This window comes from Crinia signifera, chromosome 4 (assembly GCF_055691185.1).
Source record: "Crinia signifera chromosome 4, ASM5569118v1, whole genome shotgun sequence".
NCBI lineage: Eukaryota > Metazoa > Chordata > Amphibia > Anura > Myobatrachidae > Crinia > Crinia signifera.
This window is the reverse complement of record NC_139220.1, coordinates 121,816,700-121,840,874: the sequence shown is the minus strand read 5'-3', so window position 1 is coordinate 121,840,874 and position 24,175 is coordinate 121,816,700. Positions and strand designations below refer to the sequence as shown.

General features: G+C 38.5%; 1 protein-coding gene across 1 annotated transcript in view; it reads right to left on the bottom strand.

The window, feature by feature from the left end:
- Nucleotides 1-24,175, bottom strand: part of LRRIQ1 (leucine rich repeats and IQ motif containing 1) — a 139,110-nt gene that overhangs the window by 22,790 nt on the left and 92,145 nt on the right. The window contains exon 22 of the mRNA XM_083182344.1: nt 20,689-20,790. Within this exon, the coding sequence (XP_083038470.1) occupies nt 20,689-20,790 (102 nt within the window). The remainder of the gene's footprint in view (nt 1-20,688; nt 20,791-24,175) is intronic.

Below are 24,175 nucleotides of genomic sequence, written 5' to 3'. Positions count from 1 at the left end.
AAGTTAGACAAAGCCTTAAATCTTTGGATGTAGAAAGAATAAAAATGCTGAACAATCTTAGTAAACTTTACACAGTGTATTTATGTTAAACATATTTGTCAGAAAAAAATGTCACAAATAAGAAAATAATCTAATAATAATAAAAAAAAAATAAATCAATACAATAATTGCAAAAAGATGAAAGTAACTGACGTGTGCAAAGAACTGTTCTTGTTTCTCAATTTGCACACAAATTCTTCCCAGTAGAAATAGGTCTATGCACCTCAGTTTATACCAATGCTAATGATTTTGAGAAGCAAGATGGGAACATTTGTGGAGTAGCAGAAATGTTGCCTCCTATTGTGGAACAGTGCAATTTTTTATATATTTAACTGTAACCCATTTTACTCTCCCAAAAATGAACATATATAATTCTAATTAAGTAATACCAATCATGGGTACGATTTAATAGGATGAGAGATTCAGAAAGTGAGAGATTTGGTAAGAAATCTCCAGTTTTTTTAAAGCGGCAATCATTTACCCTTCACAATCAAACAGGTTTTGCTGTGTAAATGATTGACGCTTTAAAAAACTAGAGATTTCTTATGAAATATCTCATTTTCTGAATCTCTCATCCTATTAAATCTCACCCAATGTCTTCTTTGCATGAGGACATGACAGGGGTCAGAAATATGTTTTATTCAAGATTCCAAAAGTCTGATGTACTTTCATTAACACAGATTCAATGAAAGTTGGACCAATTAGTTACACCGATAGTAGGTACTAATAGATCAATGTCTACATAGATATATTAACAATAACTCTTATGGAATAGCTGACACACATATTGGGCAGTATGGATAGTTCAGTGGTTAGAATTACTGCCTGACAGCACTCTTTGACCTGGTTGGCACCATGGCCTTAACTGTGTGGAGTTTGTATATTTTTCCCATGCTTGTTTGGGTTTCCTCCCACAATCCATATTGGTAGGTCAACTGACCCCTGACAAACATCCATTTGTGTATGTGTGTGTACATGGGCAATGAAAGAAAAAACGGAGTTTAAATGACTGCACAAAGTCTAATTAAACGGTTTAATGTTGCGTCCAAATCACTTATGTTTTGTCATATGTGAAAGTGCCTGTTCATTCCCTTTCTGTTTATTGTTACTATTTTGAGCTGAAGCTGTCACCCTTAGACAGAACAAAGATAAATCACTGATTTTGCAAGTGTTTACATAATTAGAAAGCGATTGCTGTGAGATTTGTACCCAGAAAGTGAAGGAAGATGCCTGATTTGATATCCATCTGAAGGGCAGGGTATTTTATTTCATACTTTGGCAGCCTTCCAATCAACATGTATATGCTTAAACTATCAGATTAAAAAGTAAAAATCATTAAAATAATGTAGCAATGGCTATTTATACATATACTATTAACACTTTCTAAAAAAAAAAGTATACTACTTGAACACAAATATCATGCATTGACTTATCTTTGTTTCTGGAATTAAAAGCAACCAAAATAAGTCTATAGCAACCATATAAGTCTATAGCAACCAAAATAAGTATACAGCAACAGCTGGACATTTCCAAAAAGATGGCTGTTTTGTACAACAGATGGACGCGGGAGGCGTGTACGATGGACCTCATGGTGCAGCCACAGCACCGTATTGGCGGTCCAGGCCACATTGTGGAGGTCGATGAGAGCATGTTCGTCAGGAGGAAAAGTAATGTTGGCTGTATGCAGGGCCGGTGCAAGGCACCGGAGCACCCCAGGCGAGACGGGGTGGGGGCGCCCCGGTGCCGGTGGGGGGTGGTACCTGTGTAAAAAACTTGCATCCCCGGCGTCCCTGCTGAGTGCTGGTGCGTGCAGGGGTGTCCGTGCCGCTGGGGAAACCTGCGGCGCTGTTATTGTGTATAAGCTGTCCGCGGCCGGCGGGGTCCCTACAGTGAATAGAAAATAACTAGCGCTTCCCGCGCCGCCGCGCGCATAGCGCTAGTTATTTTCTATTCATTATAGGGACCCCGCCGGCCGCGGCCAGCTTATACACAATAACAGAGCTGCAGGTTCCCCCGGCGGCACGGACACCCCTGCACGCACCAGCACTGCAGGGACGCCGGGGACGCAAGTTTTTTACATAGGTACCACAGTTCGCTAACCCTCCATGCTGGGGGTGAGGGGCGAACTGCCGCCCTCCAGGTGCCGGCGCCCTAGGCTAATGCCTAGAGCTGCCTGCATACCCAAAATGAGGAAAGAATGTGGGGCATGTGCAAATGGCGCAATAAGCGCCAAAGAGGTACAGCACACCATATGCTCCATTCCTATCTCCAGGAGTTTATGTGGAGAAAAACATTGGGTGGGGATAACCCATTTGCGCATATCCTGGGAGCACTTACCCTCCTTCCTAAGGATGATTAAGTGATTTGTTAATTATGAATGTTTTACTGTTTTTAATTGATTAATTGATGTTATTATCATTATCATTATGCTTTTTAAATTATTTAAGTAAATTTACAGTTCTTAGTTAACATATGTCTTCATTACTGTGTCAGCTGTATGATTTTGAAAGTGTGAATGTGTTCCTAAAACACCAACACTATCCACGCCACCCCGAAGCTTGGCGGAATGCATCCTCCCAACCTTTTCATACCCCCACTATCTACGTCGGCGTGGAGTTGATTTTATATAGTGTGGCGAGCGCAGGGAGCCACAGAGCCCGAAGTATGGCAAGTGCAGCGAGCACCGCGAGGGGACGCGGAATACATGTAAAGTAATCCGCGGCCCCTTGCTGTGCTCACCACGCTTCTGGCTCGGTGGCTCACTATGCTTGCCACACTATATAGAATCAACTCCACGCCGACGTGGATAGTGGGGGTATGAAAAGGTCGGGAGGACTCACTCCGCCGCCGCTCGCCACGCTTCGGGGTGGCGTGGATAGTGGGGGGGTGACTAAAACCTCATTGTATGTCATACAAGTGTATATCTAATGGTATGGCATTGCACCTCCCGATTTTGCGGGAGGTGCAATGCGATGCGATTCCCTGGGGCCAACAGAGCAGTGAATAAATCACATAAAAAATTGCATTGCATCGCACGGCACTAAAATGGCCCATGCGATGTGATGCAATTTTAGTACGGAGAATAGCCCTATATGCAAATGGAGTATTGGGTGCCCTGCTAGGAAACAAGTACCGGTAGATCCTCTCTTACTTGGTGCTCCCTTTAGCAGAGCAGTGGTGAATAGCCACTATGCACATCACCTATTCACTGGAAGGGGGAAAGTGGGCATGCCAGCAGCAACAAAATGACACACACCCTCATCCAAGGTCACACCCCTTTTCTGGAGCACATAAAAGATTGAAGGTATTAACAAATAGTACATGAGTACTGTTTTTGTACATTATAGGGTACATTGCCAAAGACTGAAGGAGATGTCATTGTCCGAAGGTATGGAACCACTGTACAACTCGCTGTTGAAACTGGCTAACTTGTAACATTCAGTCTACTGATTTGGCTTCCTCAGGAAAGAAGAGTTTTAACATCAGAGCTAAAGAAGAGATTTATTTAATGTACTGAAGGCACACACTTTCTGGTAGTCAAACATGGGAATTCCTTACTCTACGGTGGGGCAGTGATTGGAACAGTAATTAAAAATAATTTTCGTTAAACAATAGTTGTCAAAAGCTAGGAAGTGTGGCGGCCAGTACTTTAGAAACTTTTCAGTATCCATTTGAAGGCCATAAGCAGGAATGATGTAGAGTAGATGAAAAGAATAATCATAGTCTGCTGGAAGCATGACCAAATCTGAAAGAGGTATGCCGCCAGTGACGGGGATTGCAAATAATTCTCTTGTCTGCTGAAATGAAAACAAACCAACCAAAAATCTAATTGCTAGATACAGTATAAAAAGGTCAAGTAAAAAGCCGGCTGATGGATAGGAATGAATTAAATGTAAAAGTAAGTCATTTGTAATCTTGTCCTGGCCCTCAAATATATTAAAAGGAAAGGTTAACAACAAGGAGATGTAATTGTTATATATACATCTTAATAGATATTTAATTAACATGATCTATTACAATGACTCTATGCCCAAAGAAGGATAGATATGTTCAACAACATATGCAGCATCCCATCTGTATGTAAAATAAAGGCAGATGCAATTAAGTGGTACTCATGACAGGTAATGAGGTTTTCTATCTTTATTTTATTATTCTGTAGGGTTTTGGGTGTTGGTGGTGGTGGGGGCCAGTGGGAGTCATCAAATTGGGCAAACATAAAGATATTTTGCAGGATATGGAACATTATTTTGCAACACATAAAGTTAGAGCTAGAAAAATATACTATGACTAAAAGTAAGATTATTATTATTATTATTATTATAACATGTATTTATATCATACAGTATAACAAGGGTTCTACTGCGCTTAATAGAATACATAAACAAATGAGCAAAAACAAGAGCACAATGACTTGCAGTACAAAGCAATTAAGGACAAGTACATGTGTGTTTTGATGTGATGTAAATAAAGATGTTTGTATCAAGGCGCAGTACAGTGAAATCGTCATTAAGGGTACAGAGACCTATGGTTAGGTGCCATTTAATGGCGTATTAAGTAAAAAATAATCTAGGAGAAGAAAAAGCACATGAGGGGATAGGTCCAGGGCCAATGCAAGGCTTGTAGATGCCCTAGGCAAAGCTGCCCCTGCCGCCCCCCCCCCCCAAGAAATCCGTCCCCCCACCCCCCCAAGAAATCTGAAGGAAGCAATCACCGCAGGGGGGGGGGGGGTGCGTGCGGAGTGCCGAGTCACATGCAGAAGTGCTTCATTGACAGGGGCATTGAAAAGGGCTGCTGTGATTGGACAGCAGATCAAGCTGGGCCCACCTCCCTGTCACCAGTCCCCGCTCTTCCAGCCTTACCTCTCAGCCTCCTTCGCAGCCAGCACTGGCTAGGGGCTGGCGTGACTGCCGCGGCTCCCCTCCATCAGTACCCCGATAAATCCCCCGATGCTGGGCTCAGGCTGTTCACACAGGGGTGGCTGCCGCTGCTTTATTCCTGCTCCTCACTCCTTGGCAGCGTGCGGTGCCACCCTCCAGTGGCCGGCAACCTAGGCAAATGACTAAAGCTGCCTAGTGGTGGAGTCGGCCCTGGATAGGTCATGCTCATGAGAGCTTACGTTTGGGGAGGGGTGGGGCGGGCAGAAGGTTAAGAAGTGAGCAAGATATATGTAATTTTGTATTAATGATATAATTATAGGATCCAATTAAAATTGTCTCTTGACATAAATAGGACATCTAACATATATTATATATGGCATTTTTAGATTGTTTGTGGTAGCTACAAATCAATCAAATACATGTGATTTAGTAATAATTAGCAGGAACCATGTTATCTAATTGGCTACATGAAGACTCTAATAAGATCTTGGTTCCAGGCATTTAGTTCTGGGTAGTAGCATTAAGGAGATAATTAGCTCTTTGTTCTTAGTTTTCTAACCTGAAAACTATGGAATTTCATTTGGGGTGGATGTAATTATTGAGATTTGGGCACAGAAACATATGGACCAGATGCTATTTTTTAAAACTTTTAATTAAGAAACCTTACCAAAGAATGTTTCAAAGAAGAATAAGAGAAATTGAGTTACCATAATTTTCCTCCAAACATTGATACTGTGTGCTGGGAGGCTATATTTGTGTTGTAAGTCATTAACATTTTATTTATCATTGATCTCAATGTGCCAGACTTGGCCAGCAGAACACTTTCAAACAGCACAGCATCTGGTTGGCTCTCGTATGGAAGCAGTAACAGGGTCAGGCCATTCTGTCAGTGGCTTTGCTTTTGGACAGAAGTACTTCAACTAACTCATATCAAATTGAATTAGTGTCATTTGCTTGGGGAAAATATTTAAGAATTTTATGGATCATTTCTCCACTTCGAGGACACATCACCTGTCATTCCTGGGTACCCAAAATACCTCACTCCCCAAAGGCAGCCCGAGTTACATGAATTATTGCAGAGGCTAGGTACTATTGGGAGAAATACACCTATTTCATTGAATGATGTCACACTGCTGATGATTCAATGCTGAAAAAGCCATGAATGTCAGCAATGAAGGGGAATGGAGCAGATTGAGACAGGACTAAAAAATGGCATATATGGGAAGTTAACAGATGTATACACATACACATATTAAGTACACAGCACAAATATGAAGAGATTGGGGTTGGGGACAGTAGACATACAAAACATGCAGATAAGGGGATGCAACTCAGTACTAGATGTACACAAAAATAGGGGTGGGGTATACAATATAGCCAATGCCAAATATGGCTCTGAGACAGAGTTATGCTGTGTACACACAGTGAGATTGCCGTGCTATTTGAATTAAGATTCGACTGCTATACAATCTTTGACATACAATTCATGCTATCTACATTCAATTTGCACTATATAGTCATTGCTGCCCTGTCTATCTGGGTTTCGATTTGTGCGCATCGGGGTTGCAAGGTAAAAAACCTGTGCGATCTGCATGCGATATAGTAAAAATCTCATGCTGAATGTACCCATGTGTACACACCATAAGTCTGCCCCTTTAATAAAACAAATTAAATGTTCTATTTGGAGATGGACATTCTCTTCCTCCACTGCTCAGGCCCCTGCATGCTCACCAGACAATGCCAGAGGTCAGGTAATTAGTACCTATCTCAGCACCTCTTACATAACATACAAATGAGGATAAGCAAAGAATATGGGTTGAGGGGTGGGGGGTCATAGAATAGATCAAACAGGGTTCTGTATATCCAGATTGGAAGGGAAAAGAACATACAGGTGGGGTGCGCTTGGAGAGTCTTATGAGTCTCATAAGAAGCACATGGGAAACACCTGGACCTGGTGAGCCTATTTTTCTATGTTCTCTATCCCTGGCACCTATTGACATCGGGATAGACTTAGAGATTAGTTAGAAGTGAAGGCCATACAGTATATCAACTGTATACTTATCTCAGCAATAACTGTTCACATATATTTTAACTACTATACCAAAGGTGGGGATAAAGTGAAACTACTATACCAAAGCTTTAAACTTGTATGTATCACTATCCATTACAGTGTGTTTTAAATTACACCTGTTTAACATAGGTAGCATGGCTTCTACTGCTTCCTAGTAAAAGGAAATGAAATCCTTATTAATGAAATGGTGAAAATAGTAGTAACTTTGCATAATGGGGGTTATTCAGATTGCAGCCTTGCACTGCATGCATATGGATTGTAGGGCTCATGTGCAAGGCCATTCACTAAAAACCAACAGCATACAGTATTTTCTTATCGCAAGACGTTCGCAAGATGATTGACAGAAAGTTTCTATTTGTGGGTGCCACTCTGCCTTTTCTGGGATTGTCAGGAAAACATAGAAGTGCCCAGATGTTTTCAGGGAGGGTGTGTGACATCAACTCCGGCCTCAATCAGCCTGACCCATGTGGGTAAGCAAAAATCTGCAATGAACTATGATGTTGTGAAATGCCAAGGAGGCGGCGGGAGGAAGTGGACATCGGCCTGGAGCAGTGGAACGCCCAGGGCATCCCCATGAAAAAAACTGGGCATTCCGCTGGGGACACAGGCAGGCCAATGCCTGCTCAGGGCGGGTGGCTAAAATCACAGGATGTCAGCAGCCCACCCTGTCTTCGTCCAGGCACTTGGAAATAATAGTCAGCCTAGACTGACTTTTATTTGCGAGCGGGTGGAACAATCATTCAATGGACGCTGTACACTCGCATGTGAATGGATGTGACTTCCATTCACATGAAAATGCATCCGTTCGCTCGGGAAGGGGGGGTGTGACTTCACTTACCAAGCGGTCAGCGCCTAACCGCTCGGTAGCCAACAAATGTACGCTGCTTACTGAGCCAATGTGAATCACCCCCAATACGTCCTAATGCAAGAATAACATGCTATAAGGTGAAAGTAATGGTGAAGTAGTGACCATGGAGATTCGTGAATTCTTGGTTACCAAAAGCTTTACGTGTAGTAGATGTGTAATCAGTATCCATGTAAAGGACATTACAAGATCTAAGACAATTCCTTCTAAAAATTTACTTTTAGATTAAACCAATATTCCATAGTTAGAATCTGCTAATTCAAATACTACTTTTCCTATAATTAAAGAACCAAATGATAAGCAAAGAGGGTGTATGCCCAAAGTTCTTGATAAAAGTCTAAGCGACTGAAACGTCTAACGGAGAACCCCAAAGTGGTCTGACTGTTTCATCTGCTCCCACGTGGGAATTCGAGGATTGGAGCCTTGTAGGAACCAGTTCCTTAAAGATACCTTTATATGCTTATGGTACCAGCACTATTAGTGAGTATGGTATCATCACTATTGACTTTTACTGATGCGGTTGGGATCCTTGGTTGAAAGATACCTTTTTATGTTTAGAACTCCTGTTCAATCAGTGCACCTGAGATTGATTTCACCTATCCTCTGGTAGTTTTTGTCTGTTTATCATTTTGGTGGACCCTTAAAGAAACCGTTACACATCTATAACAGCACACAAAGTGTGAGTCGTGGTACGACTTCCTCTTTTGGGTTTATTCCACCCCATTTACCCGAATACTTATTTGTGTCACTCATACACATTTTTTTCTTGTTTTATATCCGCACGAGAATAATCTACATTGGAACATACAAGTCCAGCGCCAACAATTCCTATTTGTTTTGGAGATAAGCAAAGAGTATATTACTGAAATAAAAAAATGGAGTGGAGTATGTATTAGTAAAATAAGCACAAAACATAAATAAATACATTCTGTGAGTATGCATATGGTACCTAATGTAAAGTATCAGAAATTGTCATATAACAAAGATAACCTAGCTGTGAATGTAGCAGTAGTGGTGAATTATTAAAGCAGCGAAGAAGTACACACTTTGCGTGCCAAGTCAAACAGCAGATCACTACATGCAGGAAAACATATTACAATTTTTATTCTAACATGCCAATTTAGCACAAGCAGTTGTGCAACAGCGCAGCTGGCTGAACTGACAGGTGACCCAGGCAGCAGTGAGCACTGAGCTGGTCCTGCCCTGTACATAACTAATGAGCGGGGACCCAGTGCAGTGCATATTGAATAAGTAAGTCCCCAACCCGTGCATATGTAATGAGGCTCGTCTGTCAGCTCAGCCAGCGTCGCCCGTAGTCCATTGCCTCGCCCCTTCTTGGGGCAGGATTTTTATCTGGCAGGGGGGAGAAAAATTTCTAGCTACGCCACTGCACCATATTTATAGTATTATTTAGTAATTGAAAACAAAATCTGGTACTTATACGTTAGTTGGGCGCCCACTATAGTTAGTATGCTCATACCCCCACTATCCATGTAAGCATGGAGTTGATTTTTTATAGTGTGGCGAGCGCAGCGAGCCACCGAGCCCGAAGCGTGGTGCGCGTAGCGAGCCCTGCGAGGGGACGCGGAAAACTAAGCAAATAGCTTAGTGGGCGCCCAACTAACATACAAATACCCAAAATCTGGCAGCTATGGGAAATACTTTTATTTCTTAAATGTCCCTTTGTCCGTTATGCCTCATGCAAGAAATTCCTGCAGAATACAAACTGGAATTCCCAGTAAAAATGGCTTTTTTATTATGGTGACAATGACAAAATAATTTCTGCCCAGCTCTCCCCCATAACAAGTATATGCAAAATGGCACAAGTTATTTATTTACACAGAAAGCACAATCTACCTGAATGGTTAACTCTGATAGAATTACACTTCCTTTTCCCTTTCTCTTAATAGTCATGTCTAAGCAGGAAGAGAAGCTACAAGGTGAATTAACTACATCTTCAAATCTGTTTTTAATGGCAAAGAAAAAACAAAGTTCTCCCATTTTTTGTTATTTTATTTAAAAACAACTTGAACCGTATGAACTTCAGCACATGGCAACAGGCTGTTTATTTTTAACCATTCCGATTAAATCCGAGTGTTGAAACACTTCATTCAATAAGGAATTAATCCAGACTTTGTACTCCCCCAATAGGAAAAAAATCATCCAGGTTTAAATGGATTCTAAAATTATCTGTATCTTGCTCTTTCCGACCCAGGTCATAACCTTCCTTAGGCACAGGAAATAGTTATCAGGTCATTTACTGGTCAGATGAAAAAGAATGTGAATGGTCCTAACCCTGTCTTAGTAGGAGTGTGTTCCAATGAAGCTGTCTTAGGAGGAATCAAATTGGCAATAAAATCTGTCATAGGCTCACAGCACTTATTAATGTGTGCATTTTGTCCAACCATTGTTTTATTAAGCGGATTTCTCTCTGTGAGTAAGTATATGAGGAATGCAATGTTTTGGTTGTAAGACAGTGGGATTCCAAATTATTTACAGATTTTGATTTATGTTTCATTCGAAAATACAAAAGTGTGGCTATAACAATTGTGTCAGTGAAGCCCAAGTACACACTAGAGAAGGCCACAGCAGTATTTTTAATAGGGCCGCTCAAGTGAACTGGGATTGCACTCTGCCAGCAGAGCAAATCTGACCCATGGAGAGCACTCCTTCAGATCAACACTGCCTCAGGCCTTACTACTTTCTCCAAGAAGTCTAACATTTCAGGCATCAAGTTGAAATTCTTCTGGAGATGATTAACCCAAACCCATGACAGATTTTTTCCAAGATATCCAACTCCTCATGTTTATTTTATCCTAGCTTTTTTTTTTGGATGTATTGGACATAACTAACCTACTCGTTTTACATGTTGAGCGGCTGGTAAAGAGCCATTTATTTCTTCAAATGAGAAAATATTTCAATGTGCAAGCCTCTATTGTTGTGTGAGCTCACACTAGATAATAAGAAACAAAGCTTCACTCCGCTCTGATTCTCAGATTCAAACTTCCTGTTTCATCACATCTTAAGATAAAGATCTTACATGTTTTTGGAAATGTATATGTTTAAGGTTTATTTGCTACGTACAGAGTCAGAGTTGAACTGCTTTAATTAAAATTTGACTGATCAAAAAACATTTTTAAAAGAAAAAAAAAAGCTCCTGCTGACTCTATTTTTAACTAGATACTTATGCTTCTTCATCCGTATTCATTAGTGTGTGCATCTATTGTGCTTCAGTTACATACACACAAACAGACACACATATGGATAGATATATGTGTGTATGTGTTTTGTGCACATTATATACAGGACGGCCTTGCTTTGTTGTGATATAAAATTGTCATATTCAATAAGAATTTCAATAAGAGAACCTTTGTTCTAACAATGCATGCAAAAACTTCAAACATACTTCAAACAAGCTAGAAAGAAGTGACCACACACAACTATATGTTACTGATGACTATCAGCTCCAGACATGCAGGCATTTTTGAATAAGCATTGGCAATATGGTGAGGTACACAGGTAAAAGCTGATGAGACTAGAGCAAGTAATGGTAGCAACACAGGTATGCACAGCTATAATACACATTATAAAGTCAGTCCCGCAACATTAGCATTCTAGTCATGGAAATAACTGGTCATATATTAAATGTTAATTGCTACTCACTACTCACTACTAACTTAGCAAACTATTTACTTAGCAATGAAGATATAGGGGGGGAAATACTGAGATGAGAATTAGACTTCACATGTGATATTGCTATGGGCAACCAATCAGATCCTGTCTACTATCTTCTAGATCAGGCATGTCCAACCTGCGGCCCTCCAGCTGTTGTGAAACTACACATCCCAGCATGCCTTGCAATAGTTTTAGCATTCCCTAATAGCAATACTAAGGCAAGGCATGCTGGGATGTGTAGTTTCACAACATCTGGAGGGCCTTAGGTTGGACATGCCTGTTCTAGATGGTGCTAAATAAATAAGAAGATTCTGATTAGTTGCCCATGGCAACATCACATGTGAAGTCTAATTACCATCTAAGTAAATTTCCCCCATAATGTGGCGATAAAGAAAGTACCAGTCAATCAGCTCCTAAATGTCATGTTACAGGCTGGGTTTAAAATGACAGGAGATGGTTGGCTGGTACTCTTTCTCTCTCTACTCTATCTCTCTCCAAGACTTAGTACATAGACTCCATAGAGTCAGAGTGGTGAAGTCTAAATCTTTCATCTAAGCCAGTGGTTCCCATCCTGGGGTACTAGTACCGATGGGGGTACTCTGCAGACCAGTTGGGGGTACTTGAAAATAATATTGGTAATGGCGGAAGATGAAAAAAAGTCTTTTGATGGCAGAAGAAGAAGACCCATTGCTATGGAGAGGAACCATGTTGTGTCACTTATGGTTCTGTCTTCAGCGTCATCAGAGTCTCATTGTGCTTTGGCCTGACCAGCAATCCAATGGGAGCTACCCATGCTGCCCTCAAACATCAGTGATCATCTGCCCTGCACTGACACGGGTGGAAGAAGCAGCGGCATTCATCTTACAGGTGTAAGTGGGAACCCTAGAGACAATACACAACCAGCGGCCAGACAAGGAAGGGCACGATTCCTGTCCGCTACTCCTTAATATAAGGACATGCATAAGGATAGGCATACCGCTCACTTACACTCGACCCATAAGTACTGACTATATTTTAAATTGAGAGGAGGGGTACTCATCAATGAAAAGCCTAATCAAGGGGTACGGGAGAGAAAAAAGGTTGGGAACCACTGATCTAAGCCATAGTGTATGGGCAACTGAATATATATATATATATATATATATATATATATGTGTGTGTGTGTGTGTGTGAAGGTTCGTTTAGCACATTGTTGGTGTAGTGTTGTTGGGCAGCACAGATGGTGTAATGGTTAGTACTACTGCCTCACAGTGCTGAGGTCATAGGTTTGATTCCCACCATGGCCCTAACTGTGTGGAGTTTGTATATTCTCCCTGTGCTTGCGTGGGTTTACTCCGGGTACTCCGGTTTCCTCCCACATTCCAAAAATATACTGGTAGGTCAATTGGCTTTCAACGAAAAAAATTAACCCTAGAATGTCTGTGTGAGCATGTACATGTGGTAGGGAATATAGATTGAAAGCTCCACTGGGGCAGGGACTGATGTGAATGTTCAACTATACTCTGTAAAGCGCTGCGGAATATGTGTACGCTATATAAGAAACTGTAAAATAAATAGTAAGTTCCTCTTGTTTTAATATTTGATTCCAATGGCATCTGAACATTCTTTCAGATTGGTGCAGTAAACTTGCAGCAATAAACTGATTGCTATATAATGTATACAGATAGTATGAAGTGCAACAAGTGCAATAATCAAATCAACAGCTGGAAACATCATTGTTAAATTTCAGTTTAGAAATATGTGAAAGTAACATTTCCCAATAAAAAGCAATATTAGAAAATAAGTTTTGATTGTTTTTTCTTTTGTTTTTAACAAACTGAATGTATTGAAAAGTATGAGTTATTTATGTTGTATAAATTAATTTGAATTACATTTTGTTACTCCATAATACTTTGCTAAGGATAATAACATCAAGATTGTAAGCTTACGAGCAGGGCCTTCCTTCCTCAATTACTGTTTGTTATTACCCAGTTTTGTTTTATCTGTGTGTCCAATTGCAACGGAATTTGCTGCACTATGTATTAGAAACTGTTAATAAATAAATAATACTTCATGATAAACATAGTTACTTAAAATAACCCTACCAAAAATGAAATTGGGTAAAGATAATTAATTGAATATTACAAAGAATTACAGAGGAGATTGGTAAAACATTTTTGTCACTGAAAAAGTACCTTTAGTTAATGCTTTGCAAATGCAAAGAGATTAAATTACTTACCAAAATATAGCAAACTTCTCTAATTTATACATGTTTATATATGATTCCATCCACTGAATCTAACAATTACCAGCACTAACCACAAATCCTAAGACTTAAACACATGAGCAAAATAGACATAGTAGGTGCCAAAAACGACACACTATTCCTTTAATACTTCTAATGCTGCGTCTAAAGTTGAACCCAGTAGAATTAATAAATGAATGAATGAATGTGGAGGTTACATATGTAAGAGCCAGTGGCCACATTATGGGTAAATACAATGGTTCATATTTGCCTTTTTTAAGGACCCCTCGGGGAGCTGCTAAAAGGAGCAATGTGTCAAAAAACAATAATTTCAGATATCAATATTGTATAATTTTTTAGGATTAAAAGTACAAATAACGTTCACAAATGTATCCATCTTAATTTCTCTGTTATTACAAATTCCATTGATCCACTAGCATTTTCCATAGTCCAAACCAAACTTCTCAGATTCTGCCATAATGTCCCAAAAATTCAACCACTTTTTATTTATTAAATGGTGGCAGCTGCACAGAAATAGGCACTTAAGGTCACAAAAATGACTTTTATTAACTGAATATGTATTTTTTGCCCACATTTTGACAAGGTAGATGTTTATGCTGCTATATATATATATATATATATATATATATATATATATATATATATATATATATATATATATATATATATATATAAAATTAAATCTTTATATTTACAGTAATCCTAATTATACCACTTTGGATATTTGAAATGACATATAAAATTCACATGAAAAGACTGTAACCCTCATGCTTTATGAAGACTATGGGGGAGATTCAATCGCCGTCGAGCATCTCCCGTGGGGGAGATGCTCGACGGGCCCTATTCAATGCTGTCTTCCCCGACAGCATTGAACAGGGTTTTCTGTCAGAACGAGCCCGACATCTCTAGCTGTCGGGCTCGTTCTGCCGAGAACAGCCGGGAAGTGACGAGCTGCCGGCTGCAGCTCGTCACTTCCCGGCCGCAACTCGCGGCCACGCCCCCTTCTCGCCGCTCGGCGGCCGGGACATTGAATCCCGACTGCCGAGCTCCAGTCGAGGTAAGCGAGAACGGGACAGGGGCACGGCTGTCGCGCTAGCTCGACAGCCGTGCCTCTGACATTGAATACCCCCCTTAAAGTTAAAAATACATGCACAGTGTTTATACTGAAATAAACATTAAACACCTACACAAAGAAATATACAATATACTATCCCTTCTAATATTTTAAATAATAGAAAGATGTTTACACAAGAGGGAAAAGGCCAAAGCAAAAAAGCTTATCACCCACCATATGCAGACCTGGAAAATTGTTCCCGTCAGCAATAGTATCCTATGCACCTAGTGTAAACCAGACTCACATCATAAATGCTTACGTACCACTTATGACCATGTTGTATGCCATTACTTTGAAGTGCAATAAATGCATTTGCTATTAGACTGCAAAACCCCCAGGTCTGTAATGAAGCACAAACAACTATCTTGCATATGCAAAACATATATTTAAAAAAGAGTTTTATTAAACATGTCTGTGATAGCATGATAAAGGCCAGCGTAACTAATAAAATGGCAATAAGTGCCAACACAGCTTTAACAAACTACCAATCACCAGTGACATAGACCATTGCCATACCCTCCAACATCTGAAGAGCAAAACCCGGTACAAATCAGCTGATAATGCATCTTTCCAGTCTGCAGCTCACGCTTAATGTACTTTTCCAACATTAAAATACAGACGGGTAGGCTAAAGTGGCAGAAACATGTATGAATTAATGCAAATTGAAAATGTTAACTGTTGGTAGCTCTCGAGGACTGGAGTTGGCTACCCCTGGACTAGAGCATTAACTGCCCACCTGGGGAATGCAGTGGCAGGAATACATGCCTAGGTAGGTGGCCAAGCTTCAGAAGGGATGTCGCTGGATGCCACAGAGGCTTGGCTAACCATTAAAGAGAACATGGCATGGGCCCATTGTTAAATATATACTGTATAGTAAATACTGCTAGGGCATGCATAAGTACTGTATGTACAATATTAATAACAGCAATATAATGTAAGATATGTATAATGTGTAAATCAAATGCACAGTCTAGAACCTGATCCTTAGTGGAGGGAATGGACCTCAAGTACTGGATCTCACTGGGGGATTCCTCTGTACCCCTGTGGGCCCATCTGACCCTGAATCTAACACCAGATAAACTACTCCAACTAAAGCAGTACTCACTCTGTATCAGTTTAATACCCCTTTGACACTGCACTTGTTAAAAAGTATATTGCCGTTTTTCCCCCCACTTCAAAACGTTTAAGGCTGCAGTGGGAAAGTGCCAGAGTCGATTTACCGGTTAAAGATTACCGGTATTTCAAAACGTTTAAAAAGCAGAGTCCTACATATTTCAGAGCCGTTTTTTTATGCAGTGAGAATGGCTCTGAAACGGTATTTAGTAAAAACAACAGATTACAGACTGTCCCCTGCATTCTGCCTTGAAACGTGTTCAGGGGATTAAATGGGTTGACTGATGTGAATGGTACTTAAAAGGTATTTAAAATGGTAATCTACTGCAATGTGAAGGCTCAGACCTGTTTTAAATACCGTTTAAAAATACCTGTTTTTAAAACGTTTTGGCAGTGTGAAAGCGGTATATAGTATAGTGATTTTTACAAAATGCAATGAAAATGTTATTACCCTGCCTCACAGTGAAAAGAAAAAACAAAAACAAGCTCAATAAAATACACTGTAATGCATTTAGATAAAAAGGCCACAATGTGCTGACCACTAGAATAAATGACACACAAGCTTATATAGCGTATTTTTCAGGCATGTTTCATTAATAAAATTTAGAATTTGAATATATTTGAAATCACTTTGATTACTATATTCAAGTACTGTAATGTATTGAACAAAACTATTTTTTTGTGATTATTCATAATGTAACATGAAAGTGTATATACATGTTTGCCTATAGGATACATAATCCAAAAATAAGGAAATCCCATTGCAAGAACACAACAGCCAGTATAATCATAATTTTGCAATACTGCTGCATGATGGGCAGTACGGATCATGTAATGGTTAGTACTACTGCATTACAGCACCAAGGTCATGGGTTTGATCCCCACCATGACCCTAACTGTGCGGAGTTTGTATATTCTCCCCGTACTTGCATGGGTTTTCTCCGGGTACTCCGGTTTCCTCGCACAATCCAAAAATATACTGGTAGGTTAATTTGCTCCCAACAAATTAACCCTAGAATGTTTGTGTGTGCGTGTAAATGGGTTAGGGAATATAGATTGTAACCTCCACTGGGACAGGGACTGATGTGAAAGTTCAAATATTCTCTGTAAAGCGCTGCGGAATATGTGTGCGCTATATAAGAAACTGTTACTAAATAATAATGATGTGGCAAAGAAGTACAGTAACTACCCTCTGATTCTAGATCAAATAAAGGTTCTGACATCTGATGAAGATATCAGAGTAACTTATATCTATCAGGTACTTCTCTACTGAGAATGCAGAATGAGAGAACAAAATATGCTCTAGATTTGGGGACAAATAATCCCTACACTTCTATTTTAAAACACATGCATCACATTTGTTTATCCTGTGCCACATTTAACATTGCTAACAATATAAACAGTCGCCATCTATCAGGATTGGGATCAGTGATCCCTAAGCATGCAGCGTCTTCTGTGCACAGAACATATATCTCCGTTCCAGATGGAAAAGGGATGTGACTTAAAATCTCAAAATGTAAACCACTTGTCTGAACAAGTCCTAATACTTTAACGTAAACATTTCATGGCTCATAATATGTAATGAGTCTGGTTTAGAGAGATACATGTTGTATTTAGATAACCTGCTATTAGACTCAGCATTAAGATCACTGATATGTTTATGATCACAATAGGCTGAATACCAGCATAGAAAAAGTTTTGTCAGTGTAGCTGGCCATGGAGTTCCCCACTGTAGGATGTGGTGATAGCAGAGCAACTAAGCGGATTAAGAAATAAATCGGATGAATTTCTTACAATTGGAAGCTGTCACTTGAATCAGGACTTATAGGGGACACTGTGCCGGAGAATTAATCCAATTGCCATATACAAAGTCAGGAATATTTTTCTTGCTCTAGCATCCCCATCACAGTGTCCAATACTTGCACACTGTTTTTGTGTGCACATACGTAGCATGAGTTTCTATACATATTACCTACAGGGTTCATAAAGTATACTAGTGGCATATGTACGATGAGAACTCAGCTCGGCCATAACATGCTATGTACATACAAATCGAGTGTATAACTGTTGTGTATTCAGGTGTAAAAGTACACAGGCTCCATGGCCTACTGCTTATTATTTGTTCTGACACCATGTGGCTAGTTTTGCGCCTCTTGCATCTGGGCATGACTAGCTCCAGCGGAATATGTATATGTGAGTAAAGGGAATCCTTTGCTTTGTATAGTGGGCATATAACAGTCACCACTATGAAAAAATCTTACATTTCTTGCATTTGACATTTTTAATTAAACCACGTTGGATAATGCACAGACTTGCCCTTTACTACTCTGCACGGCGGCTTAGCACCTTTATACTGCATATAATGTGATTGTAAGCTAACCGCTGTAGACTTTACTAATGGAGAACTTTTCGTAGATAACCCATCAAAACTGTTAGGATTTTGCATTTCCTTGTGTTCTGCGCTGACCATCCCGGTTCACTTTGACTCTTTCATTGCGAATTTAACATCTGTATTGCTTTCCTAACACTGACATTGAAGAGTAATAGTATTATGTGCTCTTTACCATAGGCTTTCTACTCGCCATCTGTATTTAATGAATAATTGTTATTGTTTTGGACCTTTGGAGCCACATTGCTGTTACATGTAAATGATATAGGTTTATGATATAGATGTGAGGCGCTCTCGTTTTAGTAAGAAACTAGTTATACTGTCATATTTACACAGTCAGAAAGAAGTTAGATTATTATTTACACAGGTATAAGTGATTCGGGTCCAAGACACAAATTATATTAGCTGTATTAACATGGAAATAAAGTAAAATTACATATTCACTTGGAATCTCATATTCAGGAAATAGGAGATATCAGCAACTATAACATGCAAAAATGTGTATGTAGAACTGGAATTCATTTATTTATCTACAAAGGTTTATTAATTCCTATTCAGTAATTGAACAAATATTTTTTTTTAAACTTGAACAAAAATCTAACTAACAAAAAAAACTGTATTTCTTCTTAGGATTCAAGTATCTTTTGTTATGTTCCGGAACATACCTTCTACAGAAGCATATTATAAACTGGGTAATAATGTGCCAATTAATATATATGGCTTCTATTAAATATACAGAAGATTGGTATTTGTCAGCATAAAACAGTAAGAATATTCTATACATTATCCTCCAAATGTCCTGTGACATTTAACTGAGAACATAATGTATTTTATGATAAATATTTACTCACTTCCTCTCCATTTATCTTAACATTTCTTTTTTATACTATCAAAAACTATAATTATTGAACTTAAAGATATTTATAACCTCTTGAAAATGTCGAAAAATGTAGTTTTTATCTAACTTAAGACGAGGTATCTCATTATTTGTCATAGTTACTCTTTTGCATAACTTCCTATTTCAATAGATTGAACTCTCCTTATTATTTATTGACCTTTTTGACAATTTCTGAATTAGTGGAAAATTCATTTGATTTGGCTAAATGTTTAATATGAACAGAATGTCAGATGAATTGGGGTATATGATTGACTTATTTTATTTCACATACTTTCATGTAGTATTCTACATGCATTAGATCAGTGGTTCCCAAACTGAGTTTTGTGCCCCCCTGGGGTGCCTTGGGGCACTTGCAAGTGTGCCCTGGGCTGGTGGCCCAGGACCAATTCAAATTATTTATGGTCAATGTCATAGACAAAACCAATGCTGTTGGATTCTAATCATAAACTATGAGGACAAACAGAAGCAAATCCTGTCCCTCACCGCATAACTGAACCTAAGAGCGACATAGCGACATACTGTATAAACACAATTTACTTAATTTAATAATTTTTTTTCTGAATTTCTGAATAAGAAACTTTTGGCCTTGGGGTGCCGTGAGAAAAATTCTGATACTCTAGGGTGCTATGATTGAAGAATATGTTTGGGAACCACTGCATTAGATAAACATATTCCTTATGATTAACTTGGCTTATGCATCTTTATGGATACATTTTAAACTCAGTAAATAAAAACATTTAATTAAACGCCTTTCCTGACAAAACTCATTTTAAAGAGGAAGAACTTTTATGAAAGGCCAATAACTGTAGATCAACAGTAAATTATACAGGTGGTCTAAAATGGAAAAATCCTTGGACCCTTGTGCATGCACAAATACACACACACAGCTAGATAGATAAATAGACACGCACTTAGAAAAAGTCCTCAGAGTGGGTACTGCGGACAGCGGTTTGCTGTTCCACCACTTTTGCTACTAATTTGATTGTAAAACTGGCCAATTGCAGTCACTTATATTAATTATATATTTCTATTTTAACCACTTTGTACATGTATAAACATACATACATTCACACACAACACCAAGCAGAGCTGAGAGATCAAGATGTATCAGTCACATAAAGTGATTAGTTGTGTACATCCCTCCATCACTGTGCACACACATACACACATTTTATATATATATATATATATATATATATATATATATATATATATATATATATATATATGTATATGTTTATATATATATATTTATTTATAAATTTGCACACAGGTTTTTGGGAGCTAACCATCAAAAGAAATTGCGCTATTTACCATGAACACTTTGCAATAAACCACGGATAATCTTCGGATTTTAACACATATTAGTTAGATAAATAAGAACAGCATTTTAGATACTAACCTCGAAAGTATTCTATTTTTGTTGGCTGCACCTTCTTTGGTGGCTTTGCAGGAGGATGTTTATTTTCATTATTTTTGAACAACGCCAGGCGCACAGCTGGGTCTAGATGAAAATGTGCATGTTAAAATTGAAAGGGCATGATAGCTTTTGCTCTTGTAGAGGTTAAGTTACTATTGCTAGGATTTAGATGGCATGAAAAAATGTCTTCATCCAGTTTCAAAAGAAAAAAAAATGTGTACCTTTAAGAAATCATCCCACTGTAACTCTTCACAGCAGACAAGATGGCAAACAATATCATTTTTAAAACAATGTCTAAGATGGGTAAATAAAGTATTACTCACTATTCATTACAATATAAAAATTATTAGGTCTAGATTTAAAACTGGATTAACCTCTTTGAACTTCATACAAAATAATTGCAGAAATAATTCAGACATTTAAAAAAGATACAATTTCACAAATTCAAAAATCTCCCTGGAGTTGCTTTGTTGTTTTGGAATATTTTATGATAAAGAAAATTAAACGTTTTTTAATAAAATCAGGCCAAATATACATACACTAAACTTTTTAATACTTGTTTTGGTTTATATGCTGTAAGAACCAGAAATATTACATAGATTTTTTATGCAAACTTAAAATTTGTTTACATAAATGTGCAGAAACCGTGACGTGTATAAAGGTATAGAATTGAACTTCTCTAATCAAGAATCAACTAAATTGATGAAAATATCCTTGAAAACTTAGACTGTCATGCTCCTAAAACCTTGAACCAATTTTTCTAATACAGTTTCAACTTCAAAGCATGTCTGTTCTATGATGCTTCTTATTTGTTTGAGGAGTGCCTCAATTCTGAAAGACTCCACTTGAAAACCACTGGAATCTGAATAGGAGCTTAGATACAATAAACGTACCACAATTATTTTTTTCTAGCATTGTGGTTTTTGCTTAGCAAAGCAAAATGATTATTGAATTCTATTGCTATCTGCACAACCCACTTCTGCTGATAACTTGTTCTAAACATTACAAAAAGTCTGTAGTTAAAGATGAATGTTTCTGGTGGGAACATTATGTTTTAAATTACAACTGCACCTATAAAGACATCATTATTTGTATAAATGTATTTCTAATGAAGAAGGCATTTATAAATGTGCTAAGACTTACAAACTGAAGCAGTATGAAACACTGAAATACATTCGTCTTCAACATGTCACATGATATGTACAAATGTTCCATTTTCCATTATTGCAATTTACTTCTGAGTAGGCCTGAAAGTCATTCACCAGAATCAAAGGAACCAAGGCTGTTTTGCAGATGAATGTTGTGAGTTTTGCCATTGTGCCTGCACCATAAGCGGAGTATATGCATCTGTAGTAGATTCAAAGTCATACTCATTTCATTTGTAGCAGCACAGGTGTAATGGGGTAGGCGTGGGGCATTTAGATGTAGGCAACATTTAGGTGGCCTAATAAAGAGCATGTAGGCAGATTTGATGTACATAAACAGGCCTGGAGCAAGTGCACTCTGATGATTATAGCTATATGAGCAAGTCTAAAAATAGTAACAGTGTGGCAGCATAGGTGCATACAGCACACCATACGGGTCTATATTGGCATTTAATATAGATTTTATGTTTATAAGGTGATGTACTTAAAATTGTAGGAAACTCACCATCTTAATGGTCAGAATGCCAATAGCAGCATCCTGACATTGTACTGGGGTTATGGATAGGCACTGGGGAGAGAAACCTCCAAAAACAAAAATCCCTACCCCCTCCCAAGTAAAATCACATATCTATAGGCAATTGCAAATGAACATTTTAAAACAACAGCTCACCAACATACATACAGGTTATATATATAACAGGGTCTAAGTTTGACGGAAGTGTAGTATGCTTGCCAATCTCAATTTTTTTTAAACCGCAAGGAAAAACTATGATTCCTTCTTCCAAAAAAGTCTAGTTGGAAAACCGCACAGTTGGAAAACCGCACAGTTGGAAATCTTGGACGTTATTATATATGACTAGCAGAATTAAATAAAATAGTTAGGTACTTATGTAGTATCTGGGCTGCCGATTTTTTGATTGTATGCCTTAAGTTAAGGCATACAATCAGATGCGATGCGATGCGATATCGCATCGCATCGCATACGACCATGCGATGCGATGCGATGACCCGATTTTTCCATAGGATTCAATGTTAAAATGGACTGAGTCCATTTTAACATGGAATTCAATGGGAAAAGGGGTCCTTTTCATACCCCTACTATCCAAGTGGGCATGGAGTTGGATATAAACCTGTGGCGAGCGTAGCGAGCCACCGAGCCCGAAGCGTGGCGAGCCCCGCGAGGGGACGGTATTCTGTGTCCCCTCGCGGGGCTCGCTACGCTCGCCACGCTTCGGGCTCGGTGGCTCGCTACGCTCGCCACAGGTTTATATCCAACTCCATGCCCACTTGGATAGTAGGGGTATGAAAAGGACCCCTTTTCCCATTGAATTCTATGTTAAAATGGACTCAGTCCATTTTAACATTGAATCCTATGGAAAAATCGGGTCCATCGCATCGCATCGCATCGCATGCGATATGGTCGGGTGCGATGCGATGCGATGGACCCGATTTCAAAATCGGCAGCCCAGTTACTACATAAGTACCAATAGTTACTATTTTACTATAAAAAAAAGCTGCATACAAAGATAACTTGTATTACATCTTATAGCTTAACCCTTTGAGTGCCAAGTGAATTTATGAGAATTGGTGCGAAAATTCCAAAGCAAACATTTTTATTCATCATAATGGTCTGTAATCTTTCTGTTATATAGGAAAAATAATATTTATATATAAATATCTCTCACTGGGATGTTGACATTCATATTTTGCACATCTATCACAGAGATGTTTCTCATTTTTAGAGGATATTTTGAGCACTTAAAAGATTAATAACTCCATAGTTTTTGGTCTCAAAGATAAAAATCAGTTTTCAAAATGGTCCATGTTACATCTTTACTTAGTAAAGACATGTAAAGAGATGTCAGCACATTCTGCTATTTCTAAATTGATTATCTTTTGAAAGGAAAACAGAAATTTATTGTATTGCTTCCTTAATCCTTATTGTTATATGACGCAATTGGCAGCATGAAGCATTTTAAACATACGTCACAGCTAAGATGGCAAAATTGTGTGTGACCTTTGATAAATATTTCTCACCCAAAAATATTCAAAAGTTTATTTTACATATAAGTAAATGTACTATTAAAATATAGTTTTTCAAATGATAAATATATGTAATGATTATCATAAACGACAAGTGTCGTTGTATGGTTATATCCACTGCTTTATAATCCATCCTGAATACAGCTACCTATATAAAAAATACAGTTATTATAAAGTATGGTTCCATATTACCTAAAAATGCATGCTTCTTTCCATTTCTGATGTGGCCAATTATTATACAACTTAAAGTAATAAAATATTTACTTTAACCTTTTTTTTTT